Genomic DNA, 20,435 nt, shown 5'->3' with positions numbered 1-20,435 from the left:
ATATTCAGTTACATTGGTCTTCGACTATTTAAATACTGGTGTTTAAATTTTTGCTTTTAAGATGCTATAGTTTAAAAAGTCATGCTTAAAAAGAGGAAAGAATGAAAGATCAGAGGAAGCCCAGCTAAAAACTACATAAATACACTTTAAACAAGACTGTACTGGTATCTTAAGCTAGAGGAATTAGATTGCCAGTCATAAAGAATTCAGCTCTGAATCTTACCAGGGTCAATCTAGTATCTAGTGGAGCGCTAGAAAACTACTTCTTGACCAAGAGTTAGGAAACATTACCAGTTTAGGGAAATGAATACAGACAAGTAATTGTTAATGATCGTTGCAAGTTTCTTAGCAGCCTACAATATAATTGCAGAGGAAGTGTCTTTGAAAGTTGTACATTCTTCTCAACATAGTACTTGACTCAAACAGAATTAACTACATTTCATCAAAATAACTAAAATAGCCATCTACTTTCACTTTAAAACTACTACATAAAACAAAACCTCCAAAGAAGGCATCCCATTCTTTACTTACTCTGTTGAGGACTCCAGCTCAGAGAGAGTTAAACGTAAATGAGCAATTGTTTTTTCCTATTAAAAAAAATCAAATGTTGTATTTGGTATTATTATATTACAAAATAAGAGGTTACTTCAAGTTAAAGAACTTTTAATGTAAACCTTTATTGTAATTCTTTACCAATAAGTAATTTCCAAGTTTCTTTTATTTACTGAGAAAGGATTGTCTTGTCATTGAAACAGATGGAAGTAAGCTATAGATTTTGTCATCTCAGGCTAGTACTTCATACCTCAATAAAAACAAAATGCAAACAAATGCTTCTTTATTTTCTTGGAGTATTTAGGGAATACAGTAACATTCATCATTAAAGTTCTACTGAGTTGGCAAATGACTCTCCACTGGGTCCAAACATAGCATTTATGTGCTATGCACAGGCTTTGTCATCAGGGTGAAATGTCTCCCCCTAAAACATAACTGCTTTAAAAATCCCCAAGTGGAATGCAAAGTAGTACTTTTACTGGACATACCCTGTTAGCTAAGTTGTCATCTAAGCATGCAATTCTTTCTGTTTTTTCATCTACGGTTTCTTGAAGACTGTCCTTTTCTTTGTCCAAAACACTAATTGTACTTCTCAGCACACTGACTGCTTCCTCCTGTGAAGTGCTCCTCTGGTTTAACCTATCTAAAAACAAAAGAGTAAGTGCTTTCCATTTTAAAAACTGGAAATAAGCACAAAAATAGTTACAGATTACCTATTATCTCCTTCATCCTTAAAATTTCATCATGAGCTGTCTGCAGTTCATCCTTTTTGAGGGACAATCTGTGCTGTAAATCTTCAACAGACTTCTGGAGTTGGTCATTTAAGAGCCTGGAAAATCAGTATATAGTTGAAAAAAGTTTGAGATCTATTCTGGGTCTTCAACTTCTGCTCTAAAGTTGCTTCAAGTGCTGGAGCAGTTCCAGCACAACCCCCTGATAGGGCTGTATCACCAATCAGCAGCATGGGGTGCTGCCATACAAACCATCCTCTGCCTTAAGGAGAGGGAGGACTTAAGGATTGCTGAGGCCAACACCACTTGGTTGCTCTGGACTCTTGCTGCAAGTCTACCTCAACATCAAGGCAAAATGGAGTAAATAATAGAACCTTGGTGGAGCAACCACGTTAACCTGAAACACTGACCTCCTCTAATTTCTGTTACTCTTCATAATGTTACTTGTATCTTTTGACTCTTGCTTTATAAAGTTTTTGATATGTAGCTCATAGCAGTGATTATCAGCCACACTTCATTTTAAGAAGCAAATTGACAGCTACAGTTTTGATCCTTCTTTTAAAAATTTAAGAGCCTGAAAGACATCTGAAATCATCTACCTACATAGTTGTTTTTCTCAGAAAGAAATATCAAAGTGACTTAGGGAAAAAAAAAAATCCAAAATAACTAAATGGATTATTTACAAAACAGGTCAAGAAAAAAAATCCCTCTCAAGTGGGATCCCACAAAAGCTAGAGAAGTTTTCATACTTAAAAAACCTCACCAATGCAGAATGCAGCATGTCTCTCAATAAAGATTGCTTTCATCTAGTTCAAAGTGAAACTTTAGAGGGAAAAAAAAAGGGCAGGGGGGCAAACTCAGCATTTCCACCATGCACAAAATAAAACCAAATGCTAAAATGACTGTGGCCCTACTCCTCATCTTCTTTTTGCAATATCAGTGCTTTACACTGAAATTATAGGAACCTAATTTTAGTTTTTATGATTGTTGTCAAAATTTTACCAACAAATACACTAATTGTTTTAACCAGAGTCCTCTTTGTGCAATTTGGAGCATAGCAGGAACTCCAAGGCCTGCTTCAGCTTCAGTTCTTCCTAGTAATCCCCCAGGTGCTGTGCTGTTACAGAGTGCAGTGTGGTACTGCTCAGGTGAGGAATGGGGGATACCACACAGACCCTGGTTGCCCTTGTAGAACACCCAAAAGATGTCATCGACAGCATTACCTATCCTGTAATGATCTGTTACATCAACGGCTCTCATTTCCACCTGTTTTCAAATTTCTGCCCAAATTTATTCAATACTGTTTTCACTTTCTCTAAGCCTTTTTCTTGTTCTGTGACATTTACACAGCTGACTAGAACAAGTTTAAAAAAGCACAATGATCCTGCAGGTTTAAATAGGCCTTACAAATACATGAGGATACTTGAATCGTCCAGTTCTAAGCAAGTTGGTCAAATCCCACAGACTGCATCTATGGATCATAAAATATCAGTTCTCAAAACTGTAGGTCCTACTGCTGCAGTTTGCAAAGGCATCTGTCTTCTTTTTAACAAACAGCATTTGGGAATCCTTTTAGAAATTCTCAGTTCTGCTATATTCATAAGTAGAAAATATGGTTATTGGAGGAAATAATTCTCGAATGAGCCGTAAAAATTATCAGTATATCTGGTCATCAAGTAAGTCCAGGAGAAACTTGCTGTGAAAATCTACCACAGCACTTTCCTTACTTACACCTACTTTTCCTTAACATACAAGCTGTATGTGATTTAAAAAATATTTATAGTCTTTCCCAGGAATTCGACTCTGCTACACAGTCATAGAATCAAAAAATTATTCTAGCATCTGTAAAAGATCACCATATTTTAGATCAGACTTACTGAAGTGAGCAAATCTCAGCTTTAAATCGAGAAGAATCATCAGAAGTCTGGGCAAGTTTACTTGACTTCAGTTTTAATTCATTTTCCAAATAGTTTATTCTTTCTTTCAGGACAGTGACAGTAGTCCTTAGTTCACACTTTTCAATCTGAAGCTGTAATTTAAAATAAATAGACAAATGTTATTATTGCAGACAGTTATCACAACTTGGCTTTTAAATAAATTTAGGTTGAAAACAGATATGGAAATTAATTTCTGGAACAGTCTATTCTATTTTAGAAATAATAAAAGCTTAATTCCTAAAAAAGCACTTACTCCTTGAATAGTATTCTTCAGTTCTGAAATATCATGCTGCAGCTTTGATTTTTCATGGTTTGCTGCTTCTTGGTGCATCTGAGAAATAGAAAATTACATGTAACAAGACACACATTTTTAGATTTAATCAGAGAAATTTAAGCTTCTTATTTCAGAAAATACTGCTTTACATTCTTAGATGAATGACCAAATGCAAAGCTCTTTCTGTAAAACTACAGAACATTAGCTGAAAATACATTACTGCAATTTAATATAACATCACTGATTTTGGGTTTGGTTCTTGGTTTAGATTTTTTAAATAGTGTATTTATATTTGATCCCAACTAAATTAATATTTGTGAGTTGTTGTAGAGTTTACTGAGCTATATGAGGTTGCATGCATGTATAAGTTAGTGCCCTAAGACATTTTAAATAAATTTATTCAAATATTATTAATTACAACAGGTAAGGGACACTACAAAGCTACCTGACCTTTCCCTAAATCTATGAAGAAACTTTTAAAGATTACTTATCTGTTCCCTGACTTCTGTGCATAACCGCAGTGAAACAAACTCTCAAACTTCCTAGAAACGCCTTAGATTAGTGTGTTTGTAAAGGTATTTCAAAGTGTCGCACATATAAAACACTGGCAGTCACCTAGAAGAAAAAATGATGGAGCTGGAAGCACATCTCTACTACTGCAAGCACACGTTTAAAGTAAAGAGGTCAGATTTACTGCCACAGTTCTCAGATACACAACAGGCCTTTCTTTTGTGGTACTAAAATCAAACTATGGTTATGAATTACCAAGGTTTCCTGTAAACAGCTTGGGACTCTGTTTACAGGAAAACTTGGTAATTCATAATAATAACAGTAACAAGAACAATAATAACAGATATTCAATAATAATATAAATTTATTGAGCTCTCAAGTGAGTTTGAAATCAAAAGTTAATGAAAAGGGGAACTGACAGACAGCCAAACACAAACACAGCATTAATGTATCAGCCTTCCCTATATGCCACCTCATGTAAGCAATGAAACTATAAAAACTCACCTTTAATTTTTCTCCAAGAGTTTCTTTTTCTGCCATTAGTATTCTAAAGTCAGTCAGTGCACTGTCTCTTTCTTCTTCTATGTGACTTTGAGAAACTAAACTGTGTTTTGCTTCTCTTCTCATTCTGTTCAATTCACTCTGAGACTTTAAAGATTATCGTTTGTTAGCATACATGGACTGCAATATAGTGTACACACTAGCAAAATGCTGTAATTACAATATAAGTCCTATTATAGTCTTATTTTTCCCTAGATAACTAAAAGGTATTCCCTAAATCACTCAGTGGCATGACAACTTACGTTATCAAAATAATCATCATTCTTCTACTGTCCCAAGTATAGCCTTAATTCACTGTTCTCTAATCAGTTAACTACTCCATTCTTGCTTCCTTGCAGTATCTTTACACATCTTTCTCATGCATTCTATTGATTTTTTCCTGATGTTTAACATTTCCAAACGCCAATTAGCTTTAAAGTTAATAAACTAACTAGAACAGAGAATTTATTAACAAGTAATAAAAATAGGTATGTATTTTATTAGTCTTGGTTGTGTTCTACTAGGTTTTTCATTTTAAATAACCAACAGTACAACAAGTGTTAATTGGTAATTTCAATGTTAACTATAAACAATTTCTTCTTACCTGCTCATAAAGAACATTTAATCTATCTCTTTCTGCAGTCAATAATTTGACATTGGACTGAATTTCTATCATGTGTTTTTCAAATCTGTCTAACACAGACCGCAGCTCATCTCTTTCTCTGGTGATTGATTTAAGCTCTTCACTCTGAGAATTGACGAATAAATTTATGTTAAAATTTGCTAATTAAAACATCTGAAAAATTAATACCAGAAAAGACCTCCTCCTATTAGTAATACATAAAAAATATATTCCAAATAATTTTAATCACAAGAAAAAGCCTGGCACTGCTGGTGTAATCTAAACAAGAACCACTTGCTAAAAAGAAAAAGCAAAGGCGCTAGCAACAAGATTTCAGCCTTTTTCTGATTATTACCTACTTCTATTTATTTAAAACAGATCAATAAGTAATCAATGTTACTCTAAAATGTGACAAGGAAAGAAAAAGGCAAGTCCATTGGAGTTTCTCTCAGTTGATTTTTTGCATCAAGAATGTAATTTACAAAACTACTACAGTCATTTAATGCCACTGAATTTGAAAATCTATTTGATGGCTTCTTAAATATTTCTATGGTATTTTTTTCACTTATCTTGACAGCAAGAACTTTACCTTCTCTGCAGCCCTGCGGCTTGGGCTAGGCCTTAGTTTTATCATTTTCTGAAGATAGTCTAATTCTCGCTTGTAGTAGTCTCTGTCATCTTCTAAGGTCCTTACAAATGCATCTAGACGAGATGGAGATTTGTCTCCTAGGGCAATACCACAGTCTAATCTCATTCTTTCGATTTCTAGGACAAATTCTCGTTCTGGAAGGAAAAAAAAAAGAAGAAAGAAAAACAACTCTATAGGGAAGTCATGAATTTCCTCAAAGACACTTGCATTTGGGATGGATTAACTCCCACCAACCATCCGGGCAGCAATCCTGCTGAAAAGGCTGTAAGAGTTCTAAAGGCTAAAGTAGGCTAAACAAAAGTGAGTAGCGTAAAACCAAGAGAGGCCTCACAGCACCTTAGGCTGCATCAACAGAGACAGAGGGATGTGATTATTCCCTTTATTTAGCACCCATGAGACTGCACTTAAAATACTGTTTTAAGGTTTGCCCCTCTTACAACAAGAAAGATGTGGATAAATTAAATCCAAGGCAAGCCCTACAAGAATACTTGCTCTATGAGGAACAGCTGAAGGAACTGGGTTTATTCAGCCTGGAGAAGAGCTGGAGAGCCAAGAGCAGACTGACAGTACCATGGGGGACTTAGAGATAACGTGGAACCAGTTTCTTCACAGGTGCACAGTAGGTAAATAAGGAACAGTGGCAATTAATTGGTACAAGCAATTACAAACAATATGGGGAAAAATATTATTCTCTGAGAACTGAAGAACATTAGAGATGTGGAATCTTCATCCCTGGAGGTTTTCAAAATGTAAATGGATAAGTCTCTCAAGAAACAGAGTCTGAGGAGTTTTGGAAATTACTCTGTATGAAACTGCCACAGAATTAGGATAAAGATGTCCTGTGGGATCACAGTAAAAAGCTCAATTTCCAGCTCTCACATACAGAATGAAAATATCTTTCTATGACAAGAGTTTTCACTTCAACTATGATTGGAGACCTATGGTCTTCTTTTAAATTAGATATATTAAAAGTCTTCTAGTACTATTAACTGTATGTTAACCAGGTAAATATTCCATCTCAAAAATTACAGAAAGGTAGCTTCCAAGAATCTATGTTAGATGAATTACCTTTTCTTTCTAAGTTCTCTGTTTTTTCTGTCAGCCTTTGCTTTTCTTGTTGAAGCTGGTTTAGCAACAGCTCAAGATTCCCTCTTTCATCTGTTTTCCCAAGGAGTTCTTCATTCAGTCTCTCATTCTCCTTATGACATGAGCACAACTCCTGAAGTAATTAGAAGTGCCAATAGAGACAGTTGGGAAAAAAAAAATTAACATTTTGTTCAACTTTTAATATACAGCACTGTTTACTTCTGCTCGACCTGGATGCTTTATACTTTAACATTTGTTGCAGGTTATCATTGTATTTATACTACATTTTATTAAATCCAAGTTAGCATTAGTTTTTACATGGTTTGAAATCAGTAACAAGAAAAGCAAACCAACCAGTAGTATAGTGGGATACAAACACGGGAAAAAATTATTGACTAAAGCAAGAAAAAATTTTAACAGCATTTGGTAACAGTGTTGGTGTTAAAATACATTACAATACAGCATCTCAGTCAATGGAACTCTGAAGCCAATCAAAAGCTATTTGGCACACCTTTCCAAAATTAAGCATTTTCGTATTTGCAAGTTCCCTAGACAGACTAAAACAAAACACTGTACTCAGCTAATACACAACTTGCTACATATCCTAGAAAGAGTTTGGTCTTCAAAGAATTGATAATAGTGACGTTTTTCATCTGGGCCCTATGCTTTGTTTCTGAATGAGCCAACTACTGGATAGTTTTTCACATCTCAATTAAGAGATGAAGTAGTTTCATGAAAAATGAAACACAATGAAAATCCTCTAGGATGTTATAACTAATTTGTGGTAAAAATCATCATGCCACATGGAAATTTTAACTTCAGAGAGCAGAAATAAGGAAATGCACTATTAGGTCATAGTCAACCATACTATCTACAGAGATTTCCTTCAGCTTATTTTTGCAACAATATGATGTAGCTGCTCTAGCTCTTTCATTTATTAATTATTAATTTTTATATCAGAGGTTCAGGGTACTAAAGAAATTCTCTTGCTAATTGTTAAATTGATTTTTTTTATAATAAATGAAACAAACACATCTATGACAGCATGATAAAAATGGTACAAACAAGAACTGAAAATATTTTTACTTACTGATTTAAGCCTTGTTATTGTTTCTTGTAGATCCTGTATTTCACTGACTTTTCTTTCAATTTCTTTCTATCAACCAAAATTAACCTATATGTTAAGAGTTACATATTCAAAATGACAAAAATCCCTTTGTTACAAAAAAAAAAAAAAAGGAAGCAGACCACTTTGGTAAGAAACAAAGTCGAGTTAGTTCCTTGTAATATAAAGTAGAAAAGCTCCTATGAAGTGAAAGCACAAAAAATTTGTGGTATAAACACCCATGCTCTTTTGGAGCACAATGATTAAATGAATCACTGCATGACTCTTCACAGAAAAAACCCTCCAAATATATGCATTGCTGTTGCAAATATGCATTACCTAGCAATAGCTTTAAGTACCTCAGCATTTTATTTCATACTAAGCTAAAAGAAGAAAAAAGATTGCCTCTTAACTAAAATTATCTCAACCTAATACAGTAAAGAGACAAAATTGTCGTGGTTAATCCACTTTAAGTGAGAAATTCAGTGTAATGTTAAGAAAACTGGGAAAAAAATCTTTTTAATACTCCTTTCACAAGCCAGTAAGTCTTTCATTGCAATTAGAAGATACAAAGCCAAGTAAAATGGAGCAGATCCTTTACTCTGTGACACATTAGTGATTACCTTTGCTTCTCCTATCTCCTTATCTGCAGTCTCAAGCACTATTTCTTTATGTCTTTCCAACTGCTGTGCCAAGTGATCTATTTCATTCAGTTCTTGACACAGTTCTTCGTTTTTATTGCTTAAATCCACTACCTCACTAGTCACATTTTGTTTAGTGTCCAAGAGATCTTGAATGCGATTTTCAAGTTCTTTGTTTTTTTTCTGAAGATACTCAACCTGAAAGACATTTTTTCATTAAAATATTAATATGCATTGTTAAATTAGGTAGCAAAAGCTCCTCCCAATCTTCTGAAATACAGTATCACTATATCCAAAGTAAAAAAGTGATATCCTACTAAAAATGTCAAGATTTTCTATTTTTAGAACTTAATGCTTATCAGCCTGAAAAAGAAATACAATGTTATGAGCTCTCTCACAGTCATGAATACTGCTATCTAAAGACAACTACACATTCCTTGTCAAATAATTGGCACCAAGCCTGAGTAAATAGTCCTGATGGTGGAAAACAGCTTCATGCAGCTCTGGGCTCACTCCCTGTACAATAAATTTGTATTCATCATGACTTACTAATTCAGGATCACTGAGCACAGCTGTCCTCCTTCCAAGACACAGTTCATTCTATACTTTTGCAGCACTGAACCTAAGCTAATAAACTGTTCAACGTGGCTCCCATGCCACTGTACATCATGCACAATCAGCACACAAAGCATCTAACTCATGTGAGAAAAAACTGAGAATAGATGCATAAATCCAGAGATGGGCTTTACTTGATTTGCAGTCCAGCCCATCTTTAAATTCTGATTCGAAAACCAGTATTGAATGCATGCTAATACACACAGTAAACATGAACGCCTTTACCCTAAGTTTATCCTTTCCTCACAAGTTTGTGTTGGAGTGGAGGTGGGGATCATTCAAAATCCATGAGGAAGATTCCTCACTCTCTCTTAAGAATATCTACTCCTTATAATTACATATACCATTATTACCTTCTAAAGCATGAATGGCAATACAATACAATAATTTTCTAACTAAATAAAAGGATTTTCAAACTTGCTGAAAACAGCATGTCATACAAAAATTTGCTGAATATTTTCAGATTAACATGCTATGCACAGATGTAAGCTCATTGAATTCTTTATCAAAACCTTTCTGACAGACTTTTAAAACAGGAAATGAAATTTCCTTAGACAAGAAACACTGACACCTAAAAAGAAAGGCAAGTTCCATCGACTGATTTTATATCTATAGTAATTTTTTAAAGAGCTAGAAGTTTTGTGGGGTTTTTGTTAGATAGCTTTATTTTTAGATTTGACTAAACAACTGTAATAAATTAATTACCTGTAAATTCAAGTGGGCAATAAGTTTTTCATTACTTTTAGTTCTTGATTCCAGAGAGAGAACCTCATGAGAACGCCCACCATCCATTGCCAGCATTAAACGCTCAATTTCTTTGTCTCTTATCTCAACCTTTGCGGGACAAAAAAAAAATGCTCAGGTATCCTTATACACCAGTAATAGATGCTTCATTTAAATAAACACACACTTAACAGTCAGTAAAAAGATACACAACTTAAAATGCAATTTCTATCTTGCATTTTTTTTTTTTTTAATTTTTGGTTCTTCTGATTAATTTATTTCTCTTTCAAGTATACAACATTGTATCTTTGAAAGAGAAATAAATTAATCAAACACGATTGGTAAGGAAAAACTGAAACAGTTCCTACTAGATTACATTCTTGAAGAAAACTGAACAATTTCAATTTAAAGTGAGGTTAACAAATGCTACAACTTAACTGAGACTATCACTTAAAGTTAGGGAAAAACCTTCTAAGTAAGCTAACTCAGTGACTACTCCAGTCACTGGAAAGAAGGATTGGAAGAGGAAAACCGAGATGTGAAGAAAAAACTAAGGCAACAGTGTCCACCAATCCCTAGATTTTGAAAGACATAATGTATGAACACTTGATGGAATTCCATTACTTAAAGATTGTACATAACTTATCAGTCCACTCTCATTAAAGACACTGTAAAATCTGTTGCTCATAAATTAACTATCAAAAAACTTTAAAAAAAATAAGCAGTCTAAGCAGTGAAAAAATTATCCTAAGAGATATGTAGATCACAGTGCTATTTTGGACAAACTAACACTTAGGCACTAAAAAGTGCAGACAAATCCTACTAATGATTGTCAACTTTAGCTTATTTAATGCAATTTCAAAATTTAAATCTTGCTGACAAAATTTATCAGCAAAACCACCAGGCAAGTATTTTGTCCTTGCTGCTGTCTCCAAAAGCAGAGGAGGAAAACTGCTTGACATAGGCAAGTAGAATAATTATATTTCACATGCCCTGCAATGCACTCCCAAGAAGGTTTTTAAGACACCAAGGCCATTGCTATGACTATGACATCCAAATAATAACAATAATATTAATATTAATAATAAAACAACAATACCATTGCTACTGATGATATAAACATACCTGTTTGCTATAATTTTTCATTCCACGTTCAGATGTCTCCAGTTTTTCCTGTAGCTCTGTTACTTCTGACTGCAGCTCTTGAATTCTGAAATGAAGCGTTGTACTTTTAATGTGAATTCATGGAAGAATTGTATGTACACATTTCAATACTAGCATTTTCTCTTCGCTCCTGAACACAAAAATTTCACAGAGAAATAGTTTTGCTCATGCAAAATATTAACGCAGAAGCTGTTGTTAGAGATACTGTAGCAGGCTGACCTCGTCTGGCTGCCAGTCCCCCACCCAGATGCTCTCTTACTTCCCTTCCTCAACAGGACGGGGGAGAAAAAAACAAAAAGCTCATGGGTCAAGATAAAGACAGGGAGACCATCTACCAACTACTGTCACCAGTGACAGACTCAAGTGGGGGAAGATTAATTTAACTTATCAATCAAAAGGAGTAGGACAGTGAGAATCAAAGACACACCTACAGTTCAAAGTTAAAAAGCTCTTTGGCTCACCGATTATCAGCCACCTGCAGAAGGTCTGCGATGTAAGGGTCCTCTGGCTGAGGCACTGGGTAGGCACTGACACGTGATGGGGGCACAAGCTGGTCTATCTGCATGCGCTGACGCCTGAAGGGAATGCTTCTCTTCTTGCCACCTAAAAGCCCAAGCCGTATATTACTTGGAGTTCAAGCAAGGGTGTCATCTTCTTTAATACAAAATAAATTTTCCTATTTATTCCACTGCTTCTGAATGGGCACGTTTCACCATTCTAATCCTTCTGATAAAATAAGCTGATAAAATTCACATATTGTAGACAACACTATTCTTGCAGGTTAGTACCAGTTTTGCCAAAGCTCGCTATTATAATAAGGAAACTCACATAGTTTAGTAGAAGTAATTTCCCCCAGTGTTTAAGATCCCAAATATTCTATAGTTCAAGCTTGTTGAAGCTGGTAGTGATTTAGCTCACTAAAACAGTTAAATCAAAACATCACAAAAGGCATTTGGTTTTCACATTTAAGAACTACTTTATGACTGAACTAACCTTTGCATTGTTTAGCAATACTTTTATTCCTTCTACTAGGAATATTCATTTCAGTGAATATCATATTGTACTGCTTGTCAAGCAGAGTATGTTATTAGCTTGAATGATAATATATTTAGAAAAAAGTAAAACAGTATCATTTCCAGAGAGAACATTTCCTCTTCATCATATGATTAAATAACATGCTATATTGGATGATGTAGTATAGAAAAATCCTAGAAGACTGGTGATCAAGGGACAAGTATGCAGAAAGGTAGACAAAAGCTTAACATGTCATCTTTGAAGCAAAGGACATGAAGTGCAGAAAGGTATGGGAAAATAAAGAAGAAATTTAATTTTTCCTAGCTATCTATTGATTTTCCTCAGATGTCAAAAATGCATATATAATTGAATGACTTGGGGAAAAAAACATAGTTTCAAAATTTCACAAAATAATTCTATATCCCTTAGCTTCAAAAAAAATAAGAAAAAGGAAACCCCGGAGAAAGAAATTAACCTGGAAGTAAGATCTAGAACATTTAAAGTTATCAAAAGACATCAATTTACTACTGTATCAATTTACATATTGTAAATTTCCAGTATAGAGAACTGGCATACTTGTAGATGTATTTTGCATCTTGCTATGTTTAGATCTTGATTCCAAAAATCTGAATTTGTAACTTACACATCAATTACCTGTCAAGAATATGCAAGTGTCAAACAATCTGCCTCTTAATTAGGTGCAGCAATAAAAGTAATAGCTGTTGATTAACAGTGCTTTCTAGTCTCATTTTAACTTAATAGTCTTCTGATGAATCTACGTTTGCATTCAAATTTGTCCCCAACACAAGTGATGACCTAATGAAACTTCATACAGAGAAATTACAGAATTCAGAGCCCAAACTTCAAAGGGTAATGTTACTCTACTGGATATTTTACTACAGTAACTTCTCTGACTAGAGGAAAAGATACTATGTTTGGATCTGAAGATCTAAAAAAGCCCAGAAAAAAAGTTGAAATATCTGTGATTATTTACACTCACCAGGTGTTTGCACCACTGCTTGCAGATTCTTCTCCTGAAGCTGCTGAATTTTTTCAGTCTTGGCTTTGGTCTCTTTTTCCAGCACTTTAATTTTATGTATATACTGGTTATTCAAAAATTTCAAGTCAGACGTTTCATGTTCAGCCCTCCTTAAGGAAGCTTTCAAATCTTCAAGGGAGAGGAAATCAGTATTATCTCTCTTATTCACTGCTATTTTTCCTAGTAGCACCAAAATAAGCATAAAGAAAATCCTATATCCTATAGCATAAAATTATCAAATACACATAGATATGTGCATGGTGTAACAAACAAACACACAAAAAGGTATATTTATACATGTTTTACAAATAAACACTCACTGTGGAACAAAGGCACATTTAACAGCAGTATCTAATTTTCAATTTAAAAATACCATTTCAAGGTACGAAAGTATATATTAAGATTTCTAACATTCTCCTATCTTATTAAAACAATAATTTGCAGAACTTCCAATGCTTTTGACTACAAAAGAAATGTCTGAGCATGAACCTTAATTCACTAAAGGCACCAAACTGCATGACCACTCACACTCACATAAAAGTATAGATAAGAATCTGCAGATCAAGGATTTAGTCACAATTCTATTTTATTTTGGCATGGAAGGATTAAAAAAAAAATCATTGTATCTTACCTTTAACATGACGATCAGACTGCTCTTTCAGTTTTAGTATTTCTAAATGTAGATCATTATTTTCCCTGGTAAGTCTAGTATTCTCTGTTTTATAAGGTTCCAAAATAGTATCATAATTGCTGCATTCTTTCTCAGTTTTTCCAGAAGATAACTTTGCTTTGCGCAAGCTCTCAGTTGTATGAACTAAGTCACTAGGATAAAGGAGCATCAGATGTGTTAGCAATGTTATCATTCTTCACACTGCAGATGCAAATGTTTATTATGACCTGAGAAACAAAAACATTTCCCCAAGAGGGGGAACAAATGAGCTCAAACAAAGGCAACAAAACATTCATGTCATGCAAGAAAAACTGAAAGATGGGAACCATCTGTTCAAAAAACCAGTAAATAGGAAAGAACAAAAAGGACAAAAAAAAAGAAAACAAAATAGCATACAGCATAAACAAAGCATATCAGCAGTTTACATCTGGTAAGTATCAAAGCTAGTGATGGAGAGAGTAAACCTACATGGTTTACACATGTCTAGGTAGACACATGAATGAGATTTAATGCTGAAGACAGATACTCCATATCTGCCTACTTATGGTTCTTCCATTGTTATTACATACTGGAGAGCAACAGAACCAGAGTAGCTGCATTTGCCTGTCTAGTCAAATACAACTGGATTACTATGGAATTTACTATGTTCTTAATAATATCAAAGCCAAAAAGTGGCAGATATGAAAATTTTGTGGGTTTTTTCTGTTATGTGTCTTGTAAAAAGGGCTTAGACAGCAAATTTAAAATTTGCTAAATCAGGCCATAATAAGTGGAGACATGGATGTTTTAAGTCGCAGAACTGGCAATAGGGATTACTTTTTATACAACCAGTTATAAGAGTATGTCCTTTTAAGCACATATCAATAGTGACTATTCTTGGCTTTCTTATGAGGTTAGAAAAGTTGAATTTTCCTATACCATGGATCCTTAGAAGCAGTTCTACTGAATTAAATTAAATCTTAAGATGTTCCCATCACTTAAGCAAACCCATCTGACTTCAATCAGAACTTGTCAGCTCTGAAATAACACTGCAAGAAAATAACACTGCTAGAAAATAATCCTTAGATTAAGCCTTCTTCCTTACATGTCAAAAATCAAACAATACCTACTATATGATTACTATTTTTTTAATGAATTTCCTTCTGAATACCTGAAAAGCTTTTCCACCAAAGGTAAACTCTCCACTCCCAGTGAGTGCCTATAGCCCAGCTGATCCAGACGTTTCCTGAGATTAAGGAACCTTCGCTCTGCATTTGTACTCATTGTAAACACACCTCCAAAGCTGCTTTTGTCAGTAAAGAGAAACAGGATACCTGCAAAAGACTGTTGGTTACAGCATCTGTCCTTTAGAGAAGAAAAAATATAGAAAAAAAAAAATGGAAAAAACCCCTTTTTATTCTACAGGAAATATAGTGCATAAGCATGTCATTAAAATTTAAATCAAAACAGGATCACTACAACTGAAAATTTTTAAACCTATTTAGATATTCTTTTAAAAGTAAGTATTTGCCTTGGCAGTTAGTTTTCTCGTTATATTCTGATTTTTTTGAATCACGGTCATCATTGTATCTTACACAACACAAACTGAAAGATTACTGTGAAAAACTCATACTTTTTTCTTTCATATATAAATCTTACTTTCAAAGTTTACAAGCCAGTACTTAATATAACTTATGCCAACCATTTCTACAATTGCATACAATATGTAAAATGTTAAGAGATATTAACTTTCAACATCTATATTCTATGATAGAAAGCAGGAAAGATAAAATTACTGATGTACTGTAGTCATAGTTGCATGGTTTTCTGGAAAATACAGTTCAAGGATCAGAGAGTTGGGTTTTATTTCAATTGACTGATTAGTTATTTTTGATGACTAAGCTGAGATAAATTGGACTGCATCAGCATTACTGTGTCTGAATCCAAATGATAATTTTGGTTTTTCAAAGTACATTTGAGGGAAGAAGAACTTTCACGTCATTATGTCCTTCTGAATTTAGACATAGAACGAGAAGAGAAATCAAGGACTACAGCTTATGTTTCCTAATCTGTGAAAACATGTTTAATAGTTAGAAATACTTTTGAAAAGTAGTTATTTCTGTAAAACATCTTCCCTCACATTTCTTCAGAAGTTTCAGTATTGACCTATTGGCTGCAAAGACCTCAGCAGCCAAACTACCAATTCAGGGAGATGATGTTTGCATATAAAAGGAACCGAATACAGAGATCACCCAAACTATCATCACAATCCTCAAGATTTTAAAAAGCTATTAAATAAACACATGCAGGTATTTGAAAATAAATTTCATTAATAATAATAAAGTGAGGAAAATGTGCATGTTTCCCTCATAACTAACGCTGGAAAGTTAAGATTTCATCTCATTTTATTAAAACACTACAAAGAAGTCTAGCAACGGACCTGTGGTTGCCGGGTGCTGCTCTGTAGATGAGAATCACCAGTCTTATAAGCACAGCATCTGTTCTGGGTACTACCAAAGATACTTGCTTGAAGAGGTTCGGGCTGTTGGGATATTAACCAAGCAATGGCCAACAATCCCTTACATACTGGGCTAGGATGGCTGAAGGAGGCGGCGGCGCACTTTCTCTCCACCAGTGTGCTAAGTGGAAGTCAGTGTGCTGATGTGTAGTGAATGCTCTTCAAACTTCTCTGACAGACATAGATTAAAGTAACAAGTTCTTGGTATTTCTGCATCAAAGTTGAAGATTCTGTGTTGAATTCAGGAAAAGTGTGATTGTGTTACTGTGTCTAGACTGAGTCTCAGGAATGCATCTTATATCACTATGGAAGAAAACTGGTTAACTCCTGAGCCCATCTTCTCCTTAAGAAGACTTGTATCGGTTAAAAAAATTAAATTACCTTAAAATAGTTCATCAGATTTGTTCCAAAGCTTGTGCTTTAGAAAAAGAAAATATTTTTTTACTAATCAAATTGAGAAGGTTTTACAGAAGAAATATCATTAACAAAACAGTGTCACTGCTTGTACAGGAAGAGTTTTTCTGCAGTAACTGCAAAGAAAAATAAATAGACATATGTTAGCACTTCAGGGACTGTGGCTAGGAAGTACATATATCATCTTACTAAATCTCTGCAATGGGCATTTAAGATATAGTAACCTAAACATTCCAATACTGGGAAGTACTGACAAATTGCTGGTTGAATCACTCTCCTTGCTACAAACTGAAAATTTTAATTTAACTCATTATTACTACTGGAATCAATCCACTAAGGGTATTATCTTATATCCCCTAGAACCACATCTTATCCACAATAAGCCCAGGAAATGAATAGCTGTAGTATAGGTACAAAAGGCAAAGTGAAATGAATATAAGATTTGGGGTTGTTATTTCAGAGAGCTTAACATAGATATTAAAGTTTTCAAAGACAATAATTGTCATACACCCTTTGCTAGAAAGAAATTATGTGTCAATAATTCCAAAACTCTGCCATTACAGAATACTATAATTTAAAGCTTATATCCTAAACTTAGTCTATCACTAGTCTTACCATGATATGAAAGAGTATCTAGTAACTTCTATATGAGGAAAATTTGTTTTTCTGGAAATATAAAATCAATATATGAAATGCACTGGATTCAGTTGAATCCAAGACCTGTCCGACACAAAATCCTGTGTCTCTTGACAGTTGCCACAGCAAGAGCATAAAAACCTAAAAATGCAGAGCCTTGGAGGGCTTAAATTTGGACTGAAATAATCATAATAGTACCTGATAGACCTTTCTCTGAGCCGCCATAGAGATATCTGGCTGTAGCCATCACTATTCATATTGATTCCTAACTTACCATTTGCCTTTTCGATTGCTCCTGAAGCATTGATTAGATGCATTCATGGTGAGATATCTCACTGAGTGGTTGCTACCACTTTAGAGACCACAGCATGTATCACTTTGCCTTTATCAACACTGCTCCTTAACTCTGGCATCATTATTCAGTCCAGTGAAATTCTTCTGACACCCTTGGACTGCACGTAACATGTCCACAAAATGAGCAAATTTTGTCCTCTGCTGTTCAACCCACTCTTTCACATTACTGATCAGTGTTTGCCACAGCTTAATCCCAGCTTGCAACCAAGCACCATACAGCTGGCTTGCTTACTCCCCACACTCTCACAGGGATGGAGAGGAGAATCAGGGGGAAAATGCAAAACTTGTGGCTTGCCATAGGAACAGTTTAATACTTGAAACAAAACAAAACAAAACAAAACAAAACAACAACAACAACAACAACAACAATAATAATAATAATAATAATAAAGAGTGTGAGAGATTGATAAAACCCAAGAGATGCACAACGCAATTGCTCACCACCTGAGGACTGATGCCCAGCCTGTCCCCAAACCACAGTCCGCCCTGCTCTGGGTAATTCCCCCAGTTTTATACTGGGCATGAAGTTTTAGAGTGTGGAATACCCCTCTTGCCAGCTCAGATCATCTGTCCAGGCTATGTTCCCTCACGGCTTTCTGCGCAGCTCCTCACTGGCACTGAGAAGTCCTTTGCTGAGAGCAAGCACTACTTAGCAACAACCAAAACACCAGAGTGTTATCAACATTATTCTAATGCTGAATCCAAAACACAACATTGCACCAGCTACTAGGAAGGAAACTGACTTTATCCCAGCTGAAACCAGGGCACTTGCTCTTGGTTTGCTTTAAATCACAGATTACATGCATTCACAGTGACACATCTTTCTGAGCAATTACTGCCATTTTAGAGACCACAGCATGTATCACTTTGCCTTAATTAACACTATTCTTTAATTCCTACTTTATTACTCAGTCCAATGAAACTCTTCTGCAACCCTTGAGATTGCACTTAACGTGTCTATAAAATGAGCAAATTATGTCCCTTGCTGTTTAACCCAATTTTTTCAGATCACTAGTCAGTCTTAAACAGCAATGTTCTGCACATTCACTGTTTTAAGTCATCAATGTCTAAAACTGAGCCTTGATATGAAAAATGGCAATAGTGGAACCTTATTCCAGCTGCTCTAGGCTTTAAGTAGAGAATCAACTGGCATAAAATCGTGTGAAAGAAGCAATGTTTATAGTATTAGATTAGCAGACTGAAGTCCTCCTCCTATTCGGAGAACAACGCAGCAAAATTGATGGTGAGTACAGGTTAAGAACTGTTGCAGATGCAATACTTGTGTTATCAATAAGAAAATGTAATAATAAAAAAAGCAGAGCAAAGGTGGATCTTGGCCATGGAAGAATTAATGCAGTCATTGAGCCATGTGTATGACAAAACTACATTGCTAACAGTTAAACACAAAGAAATAACTATGGACAAATGTATATGCTGTGAAACTTTTTAACACCAAAGACAATTGTAAGCTGCAGTTTCAGTCTCAGTTTTGGGAAATACCAAAATGCATTTCTCATTCACCAGAACTTGCACGTTAAAGGGTTTTTTTTCCTTTTTGTTCCTGCCCTGTTGGCCCCGGTACCAAAGGCGGTCAGTGGACCTGACATTTGACTACTGCAGTGCTTTAGGGCTGTGCCGTGACACGCAGTTGCCACAACATCACGCTCAAGATACACCCAAAGAGCCGGCACTTGCTTTAGGAAAAGTCTGCTTCCAAGTGGATTTGCTGGGAGTTTATTTCTGACTAAGGTATTCATACAACACGTTTGCTGCGAGGTCTCAGCACTTTGCCAATGGAAAGACAACACTTGCTCTGAAGAAACAGATTTCTTCGCTCAAGTGTCATGGACTGCCAGAATGGTTAGGCTTGGAAGGCAGCTCTGGAGATCATCCAGCCAAGGCAGGGTCACCTGGAGCAGGTGACAGGAACGCGTCCAGGAGGGTCTGGAATGTCTCCACAGAGGAAGACTTCACGACCTCCCTGGGCAGCCTGTCACCATATCCTCTATGTTCCCACTACAGCACAAGAAAACCCTTTCGATAATGAGCCTGCTCATCACCCGTCTCCCTAAACTGGAAGCTTTGGAGACCTTCCAGCAACCCCGGTCTGTACCTACAGAGGGGCGGTCGGTTCCTTTCCAAACAGGTTGACGCCACTTTTCCCCCACACTTACCGCTAAAAGCAGGCGCCGGCAGCCGGCGCCGCAGCGGAGCGGCCGCGATGTCCCAGCGTTTGAAAACCTTTGAAAATGGCGCGCGGAGCAGCGGCCGCTTCCGGCCGTCACCGCAGCAACCGGGGGGACGCGCCGGCCCCGCCGAGCGCCGCCTCGGCCCGGCCCGGCCCGGCCCGGCCCTTCCGTTCCTTCCCTTCCCTTCCCTTCCCCTCCCGCCCCTTCCCGGCCCGGCAGCCCTCGCGCGGCGGCGGAACCTTCCCCCTGCCCCGGGCCCCGAGAGGAGCCGCTGTGCGCAGCGGCCGTAGTGCGGCCCCGAGAGCCTGCGAGAGTGACGGAGAGGGACGTTTTCCGTGGGCATGAAGTGACAGGAGAAGGGGCAAAGGATTCAGAGTGAAAGGGACTTAGATTGGCTAGGAGGAGGAAGCTCTTTACTGTAAGGGCGGTGAGACGCTGAACAGGTTGCCCGGAGAAGTTGTGGATGCCTCACT

General features: G+C 36.1%; 1 protein-coding gene across 8 annotated transcripts in view; it reads right to left on the bottom strand.

Annotated features, from left to right (window-relative positions):
• The window catches only part of CEP135 (centrosomal protein 135), a 32,850-nt gene extending 12,828 nt beyond the window's left edge, over positions 1-20,022 (bottom strand). For 5 of the 8 annotated variants that reach the window (XR_005701090.1, XM_040065552.2, XM_040065557.1 and 2 more), the window contains exons 1-19: positions 19,948-20,022; positions 16,292-16,899; positions 15,023-15,185; positions 13,834-14,024; positions 13,164-13,331; positions 11,611-11,752; positions 11,111-11,195; positions 9,968-10,096; positions 8,630-8,845; positions 7,992-8,057; positions 6,884-7,034; positions 5,756-5,949; positions 5,149-5,292; positions 4,509-4,652; positions 3,474-3,551; positions 3,161-3,312; positions 1,266-1,381; positions 1,041-1,195; positions 532-587 (exon numbers count right to left, since the gene is read on the bottom strand). Coding sequence is in view for 7 of the 8 variants with exons in the window: in XM_040065552.2 (XP_039921486.1) it covers positions 532-587; positions 1,041-1,195; positions 1,266-1,381; positions 3,161-3,312; positions 3,474-3,551; positions 4,509-4,652; positions 5,149-5,292; positions 5,756-5,949; positions 6,884-7,034; positions 7,992-8,057; positions 8,630-8,845; positions 9,968-10,096; positions 11,111-11,195; positions 11,611-11,752; positions 13,164-13,331; positions 13,834-14,024; positions 15,023-15,135 (2,300 nt within the window). In the remaining variant the exon portion in view is untranslated. Of the gene's footprint in view, positions 1-531; positions 588-1,040; positions 1,196-1,265; positions 1,382-3,160; positions 3,313-3,473; positions 3,552-4,508; positions 4,653-5,148; positions 5,293-5,755; positions 5,950-6,883; positions 7,035-7,991; positions 8,058-8,629; positions 8,846-9,967; positions 10,097-11,110; positions 11,196-11,610; positions 11,753-13,163; positions 13,332-13,833; positions 14,100-15,022; positions 15,196-16,291; positions 16,900-17,693; positions 17,816-19,947 lie in introns of those variants that run through there. The other 3 variants (XM_040065555.2, XM_040065553.2, XM_040065559.2) reach the window with 3 other exon arrangements.
• Positions 20,023-20,435: the final 413 nt, after the last annotated feature.

This window comes from Hirundo rustica, chromosome 5 (assembly GCF_015227805.2).
Source record: "Hirundo rustica isolate bHirRus1 chromosome 5, bHirRus1.pri.v3, whole genome shotgun sequence".
Taxonomy (NCBI): domain Eukaryota; kingdom Metazoa; phylum Chordata; class Aves; order Passeriformes; family Hirundinidae; genus Hirundo; species Hirundo rustica.
Note: the sequence above shows the minus strand (reverse complement) of the source record. Positions and strands in the feature narration are given on the sequence as shown.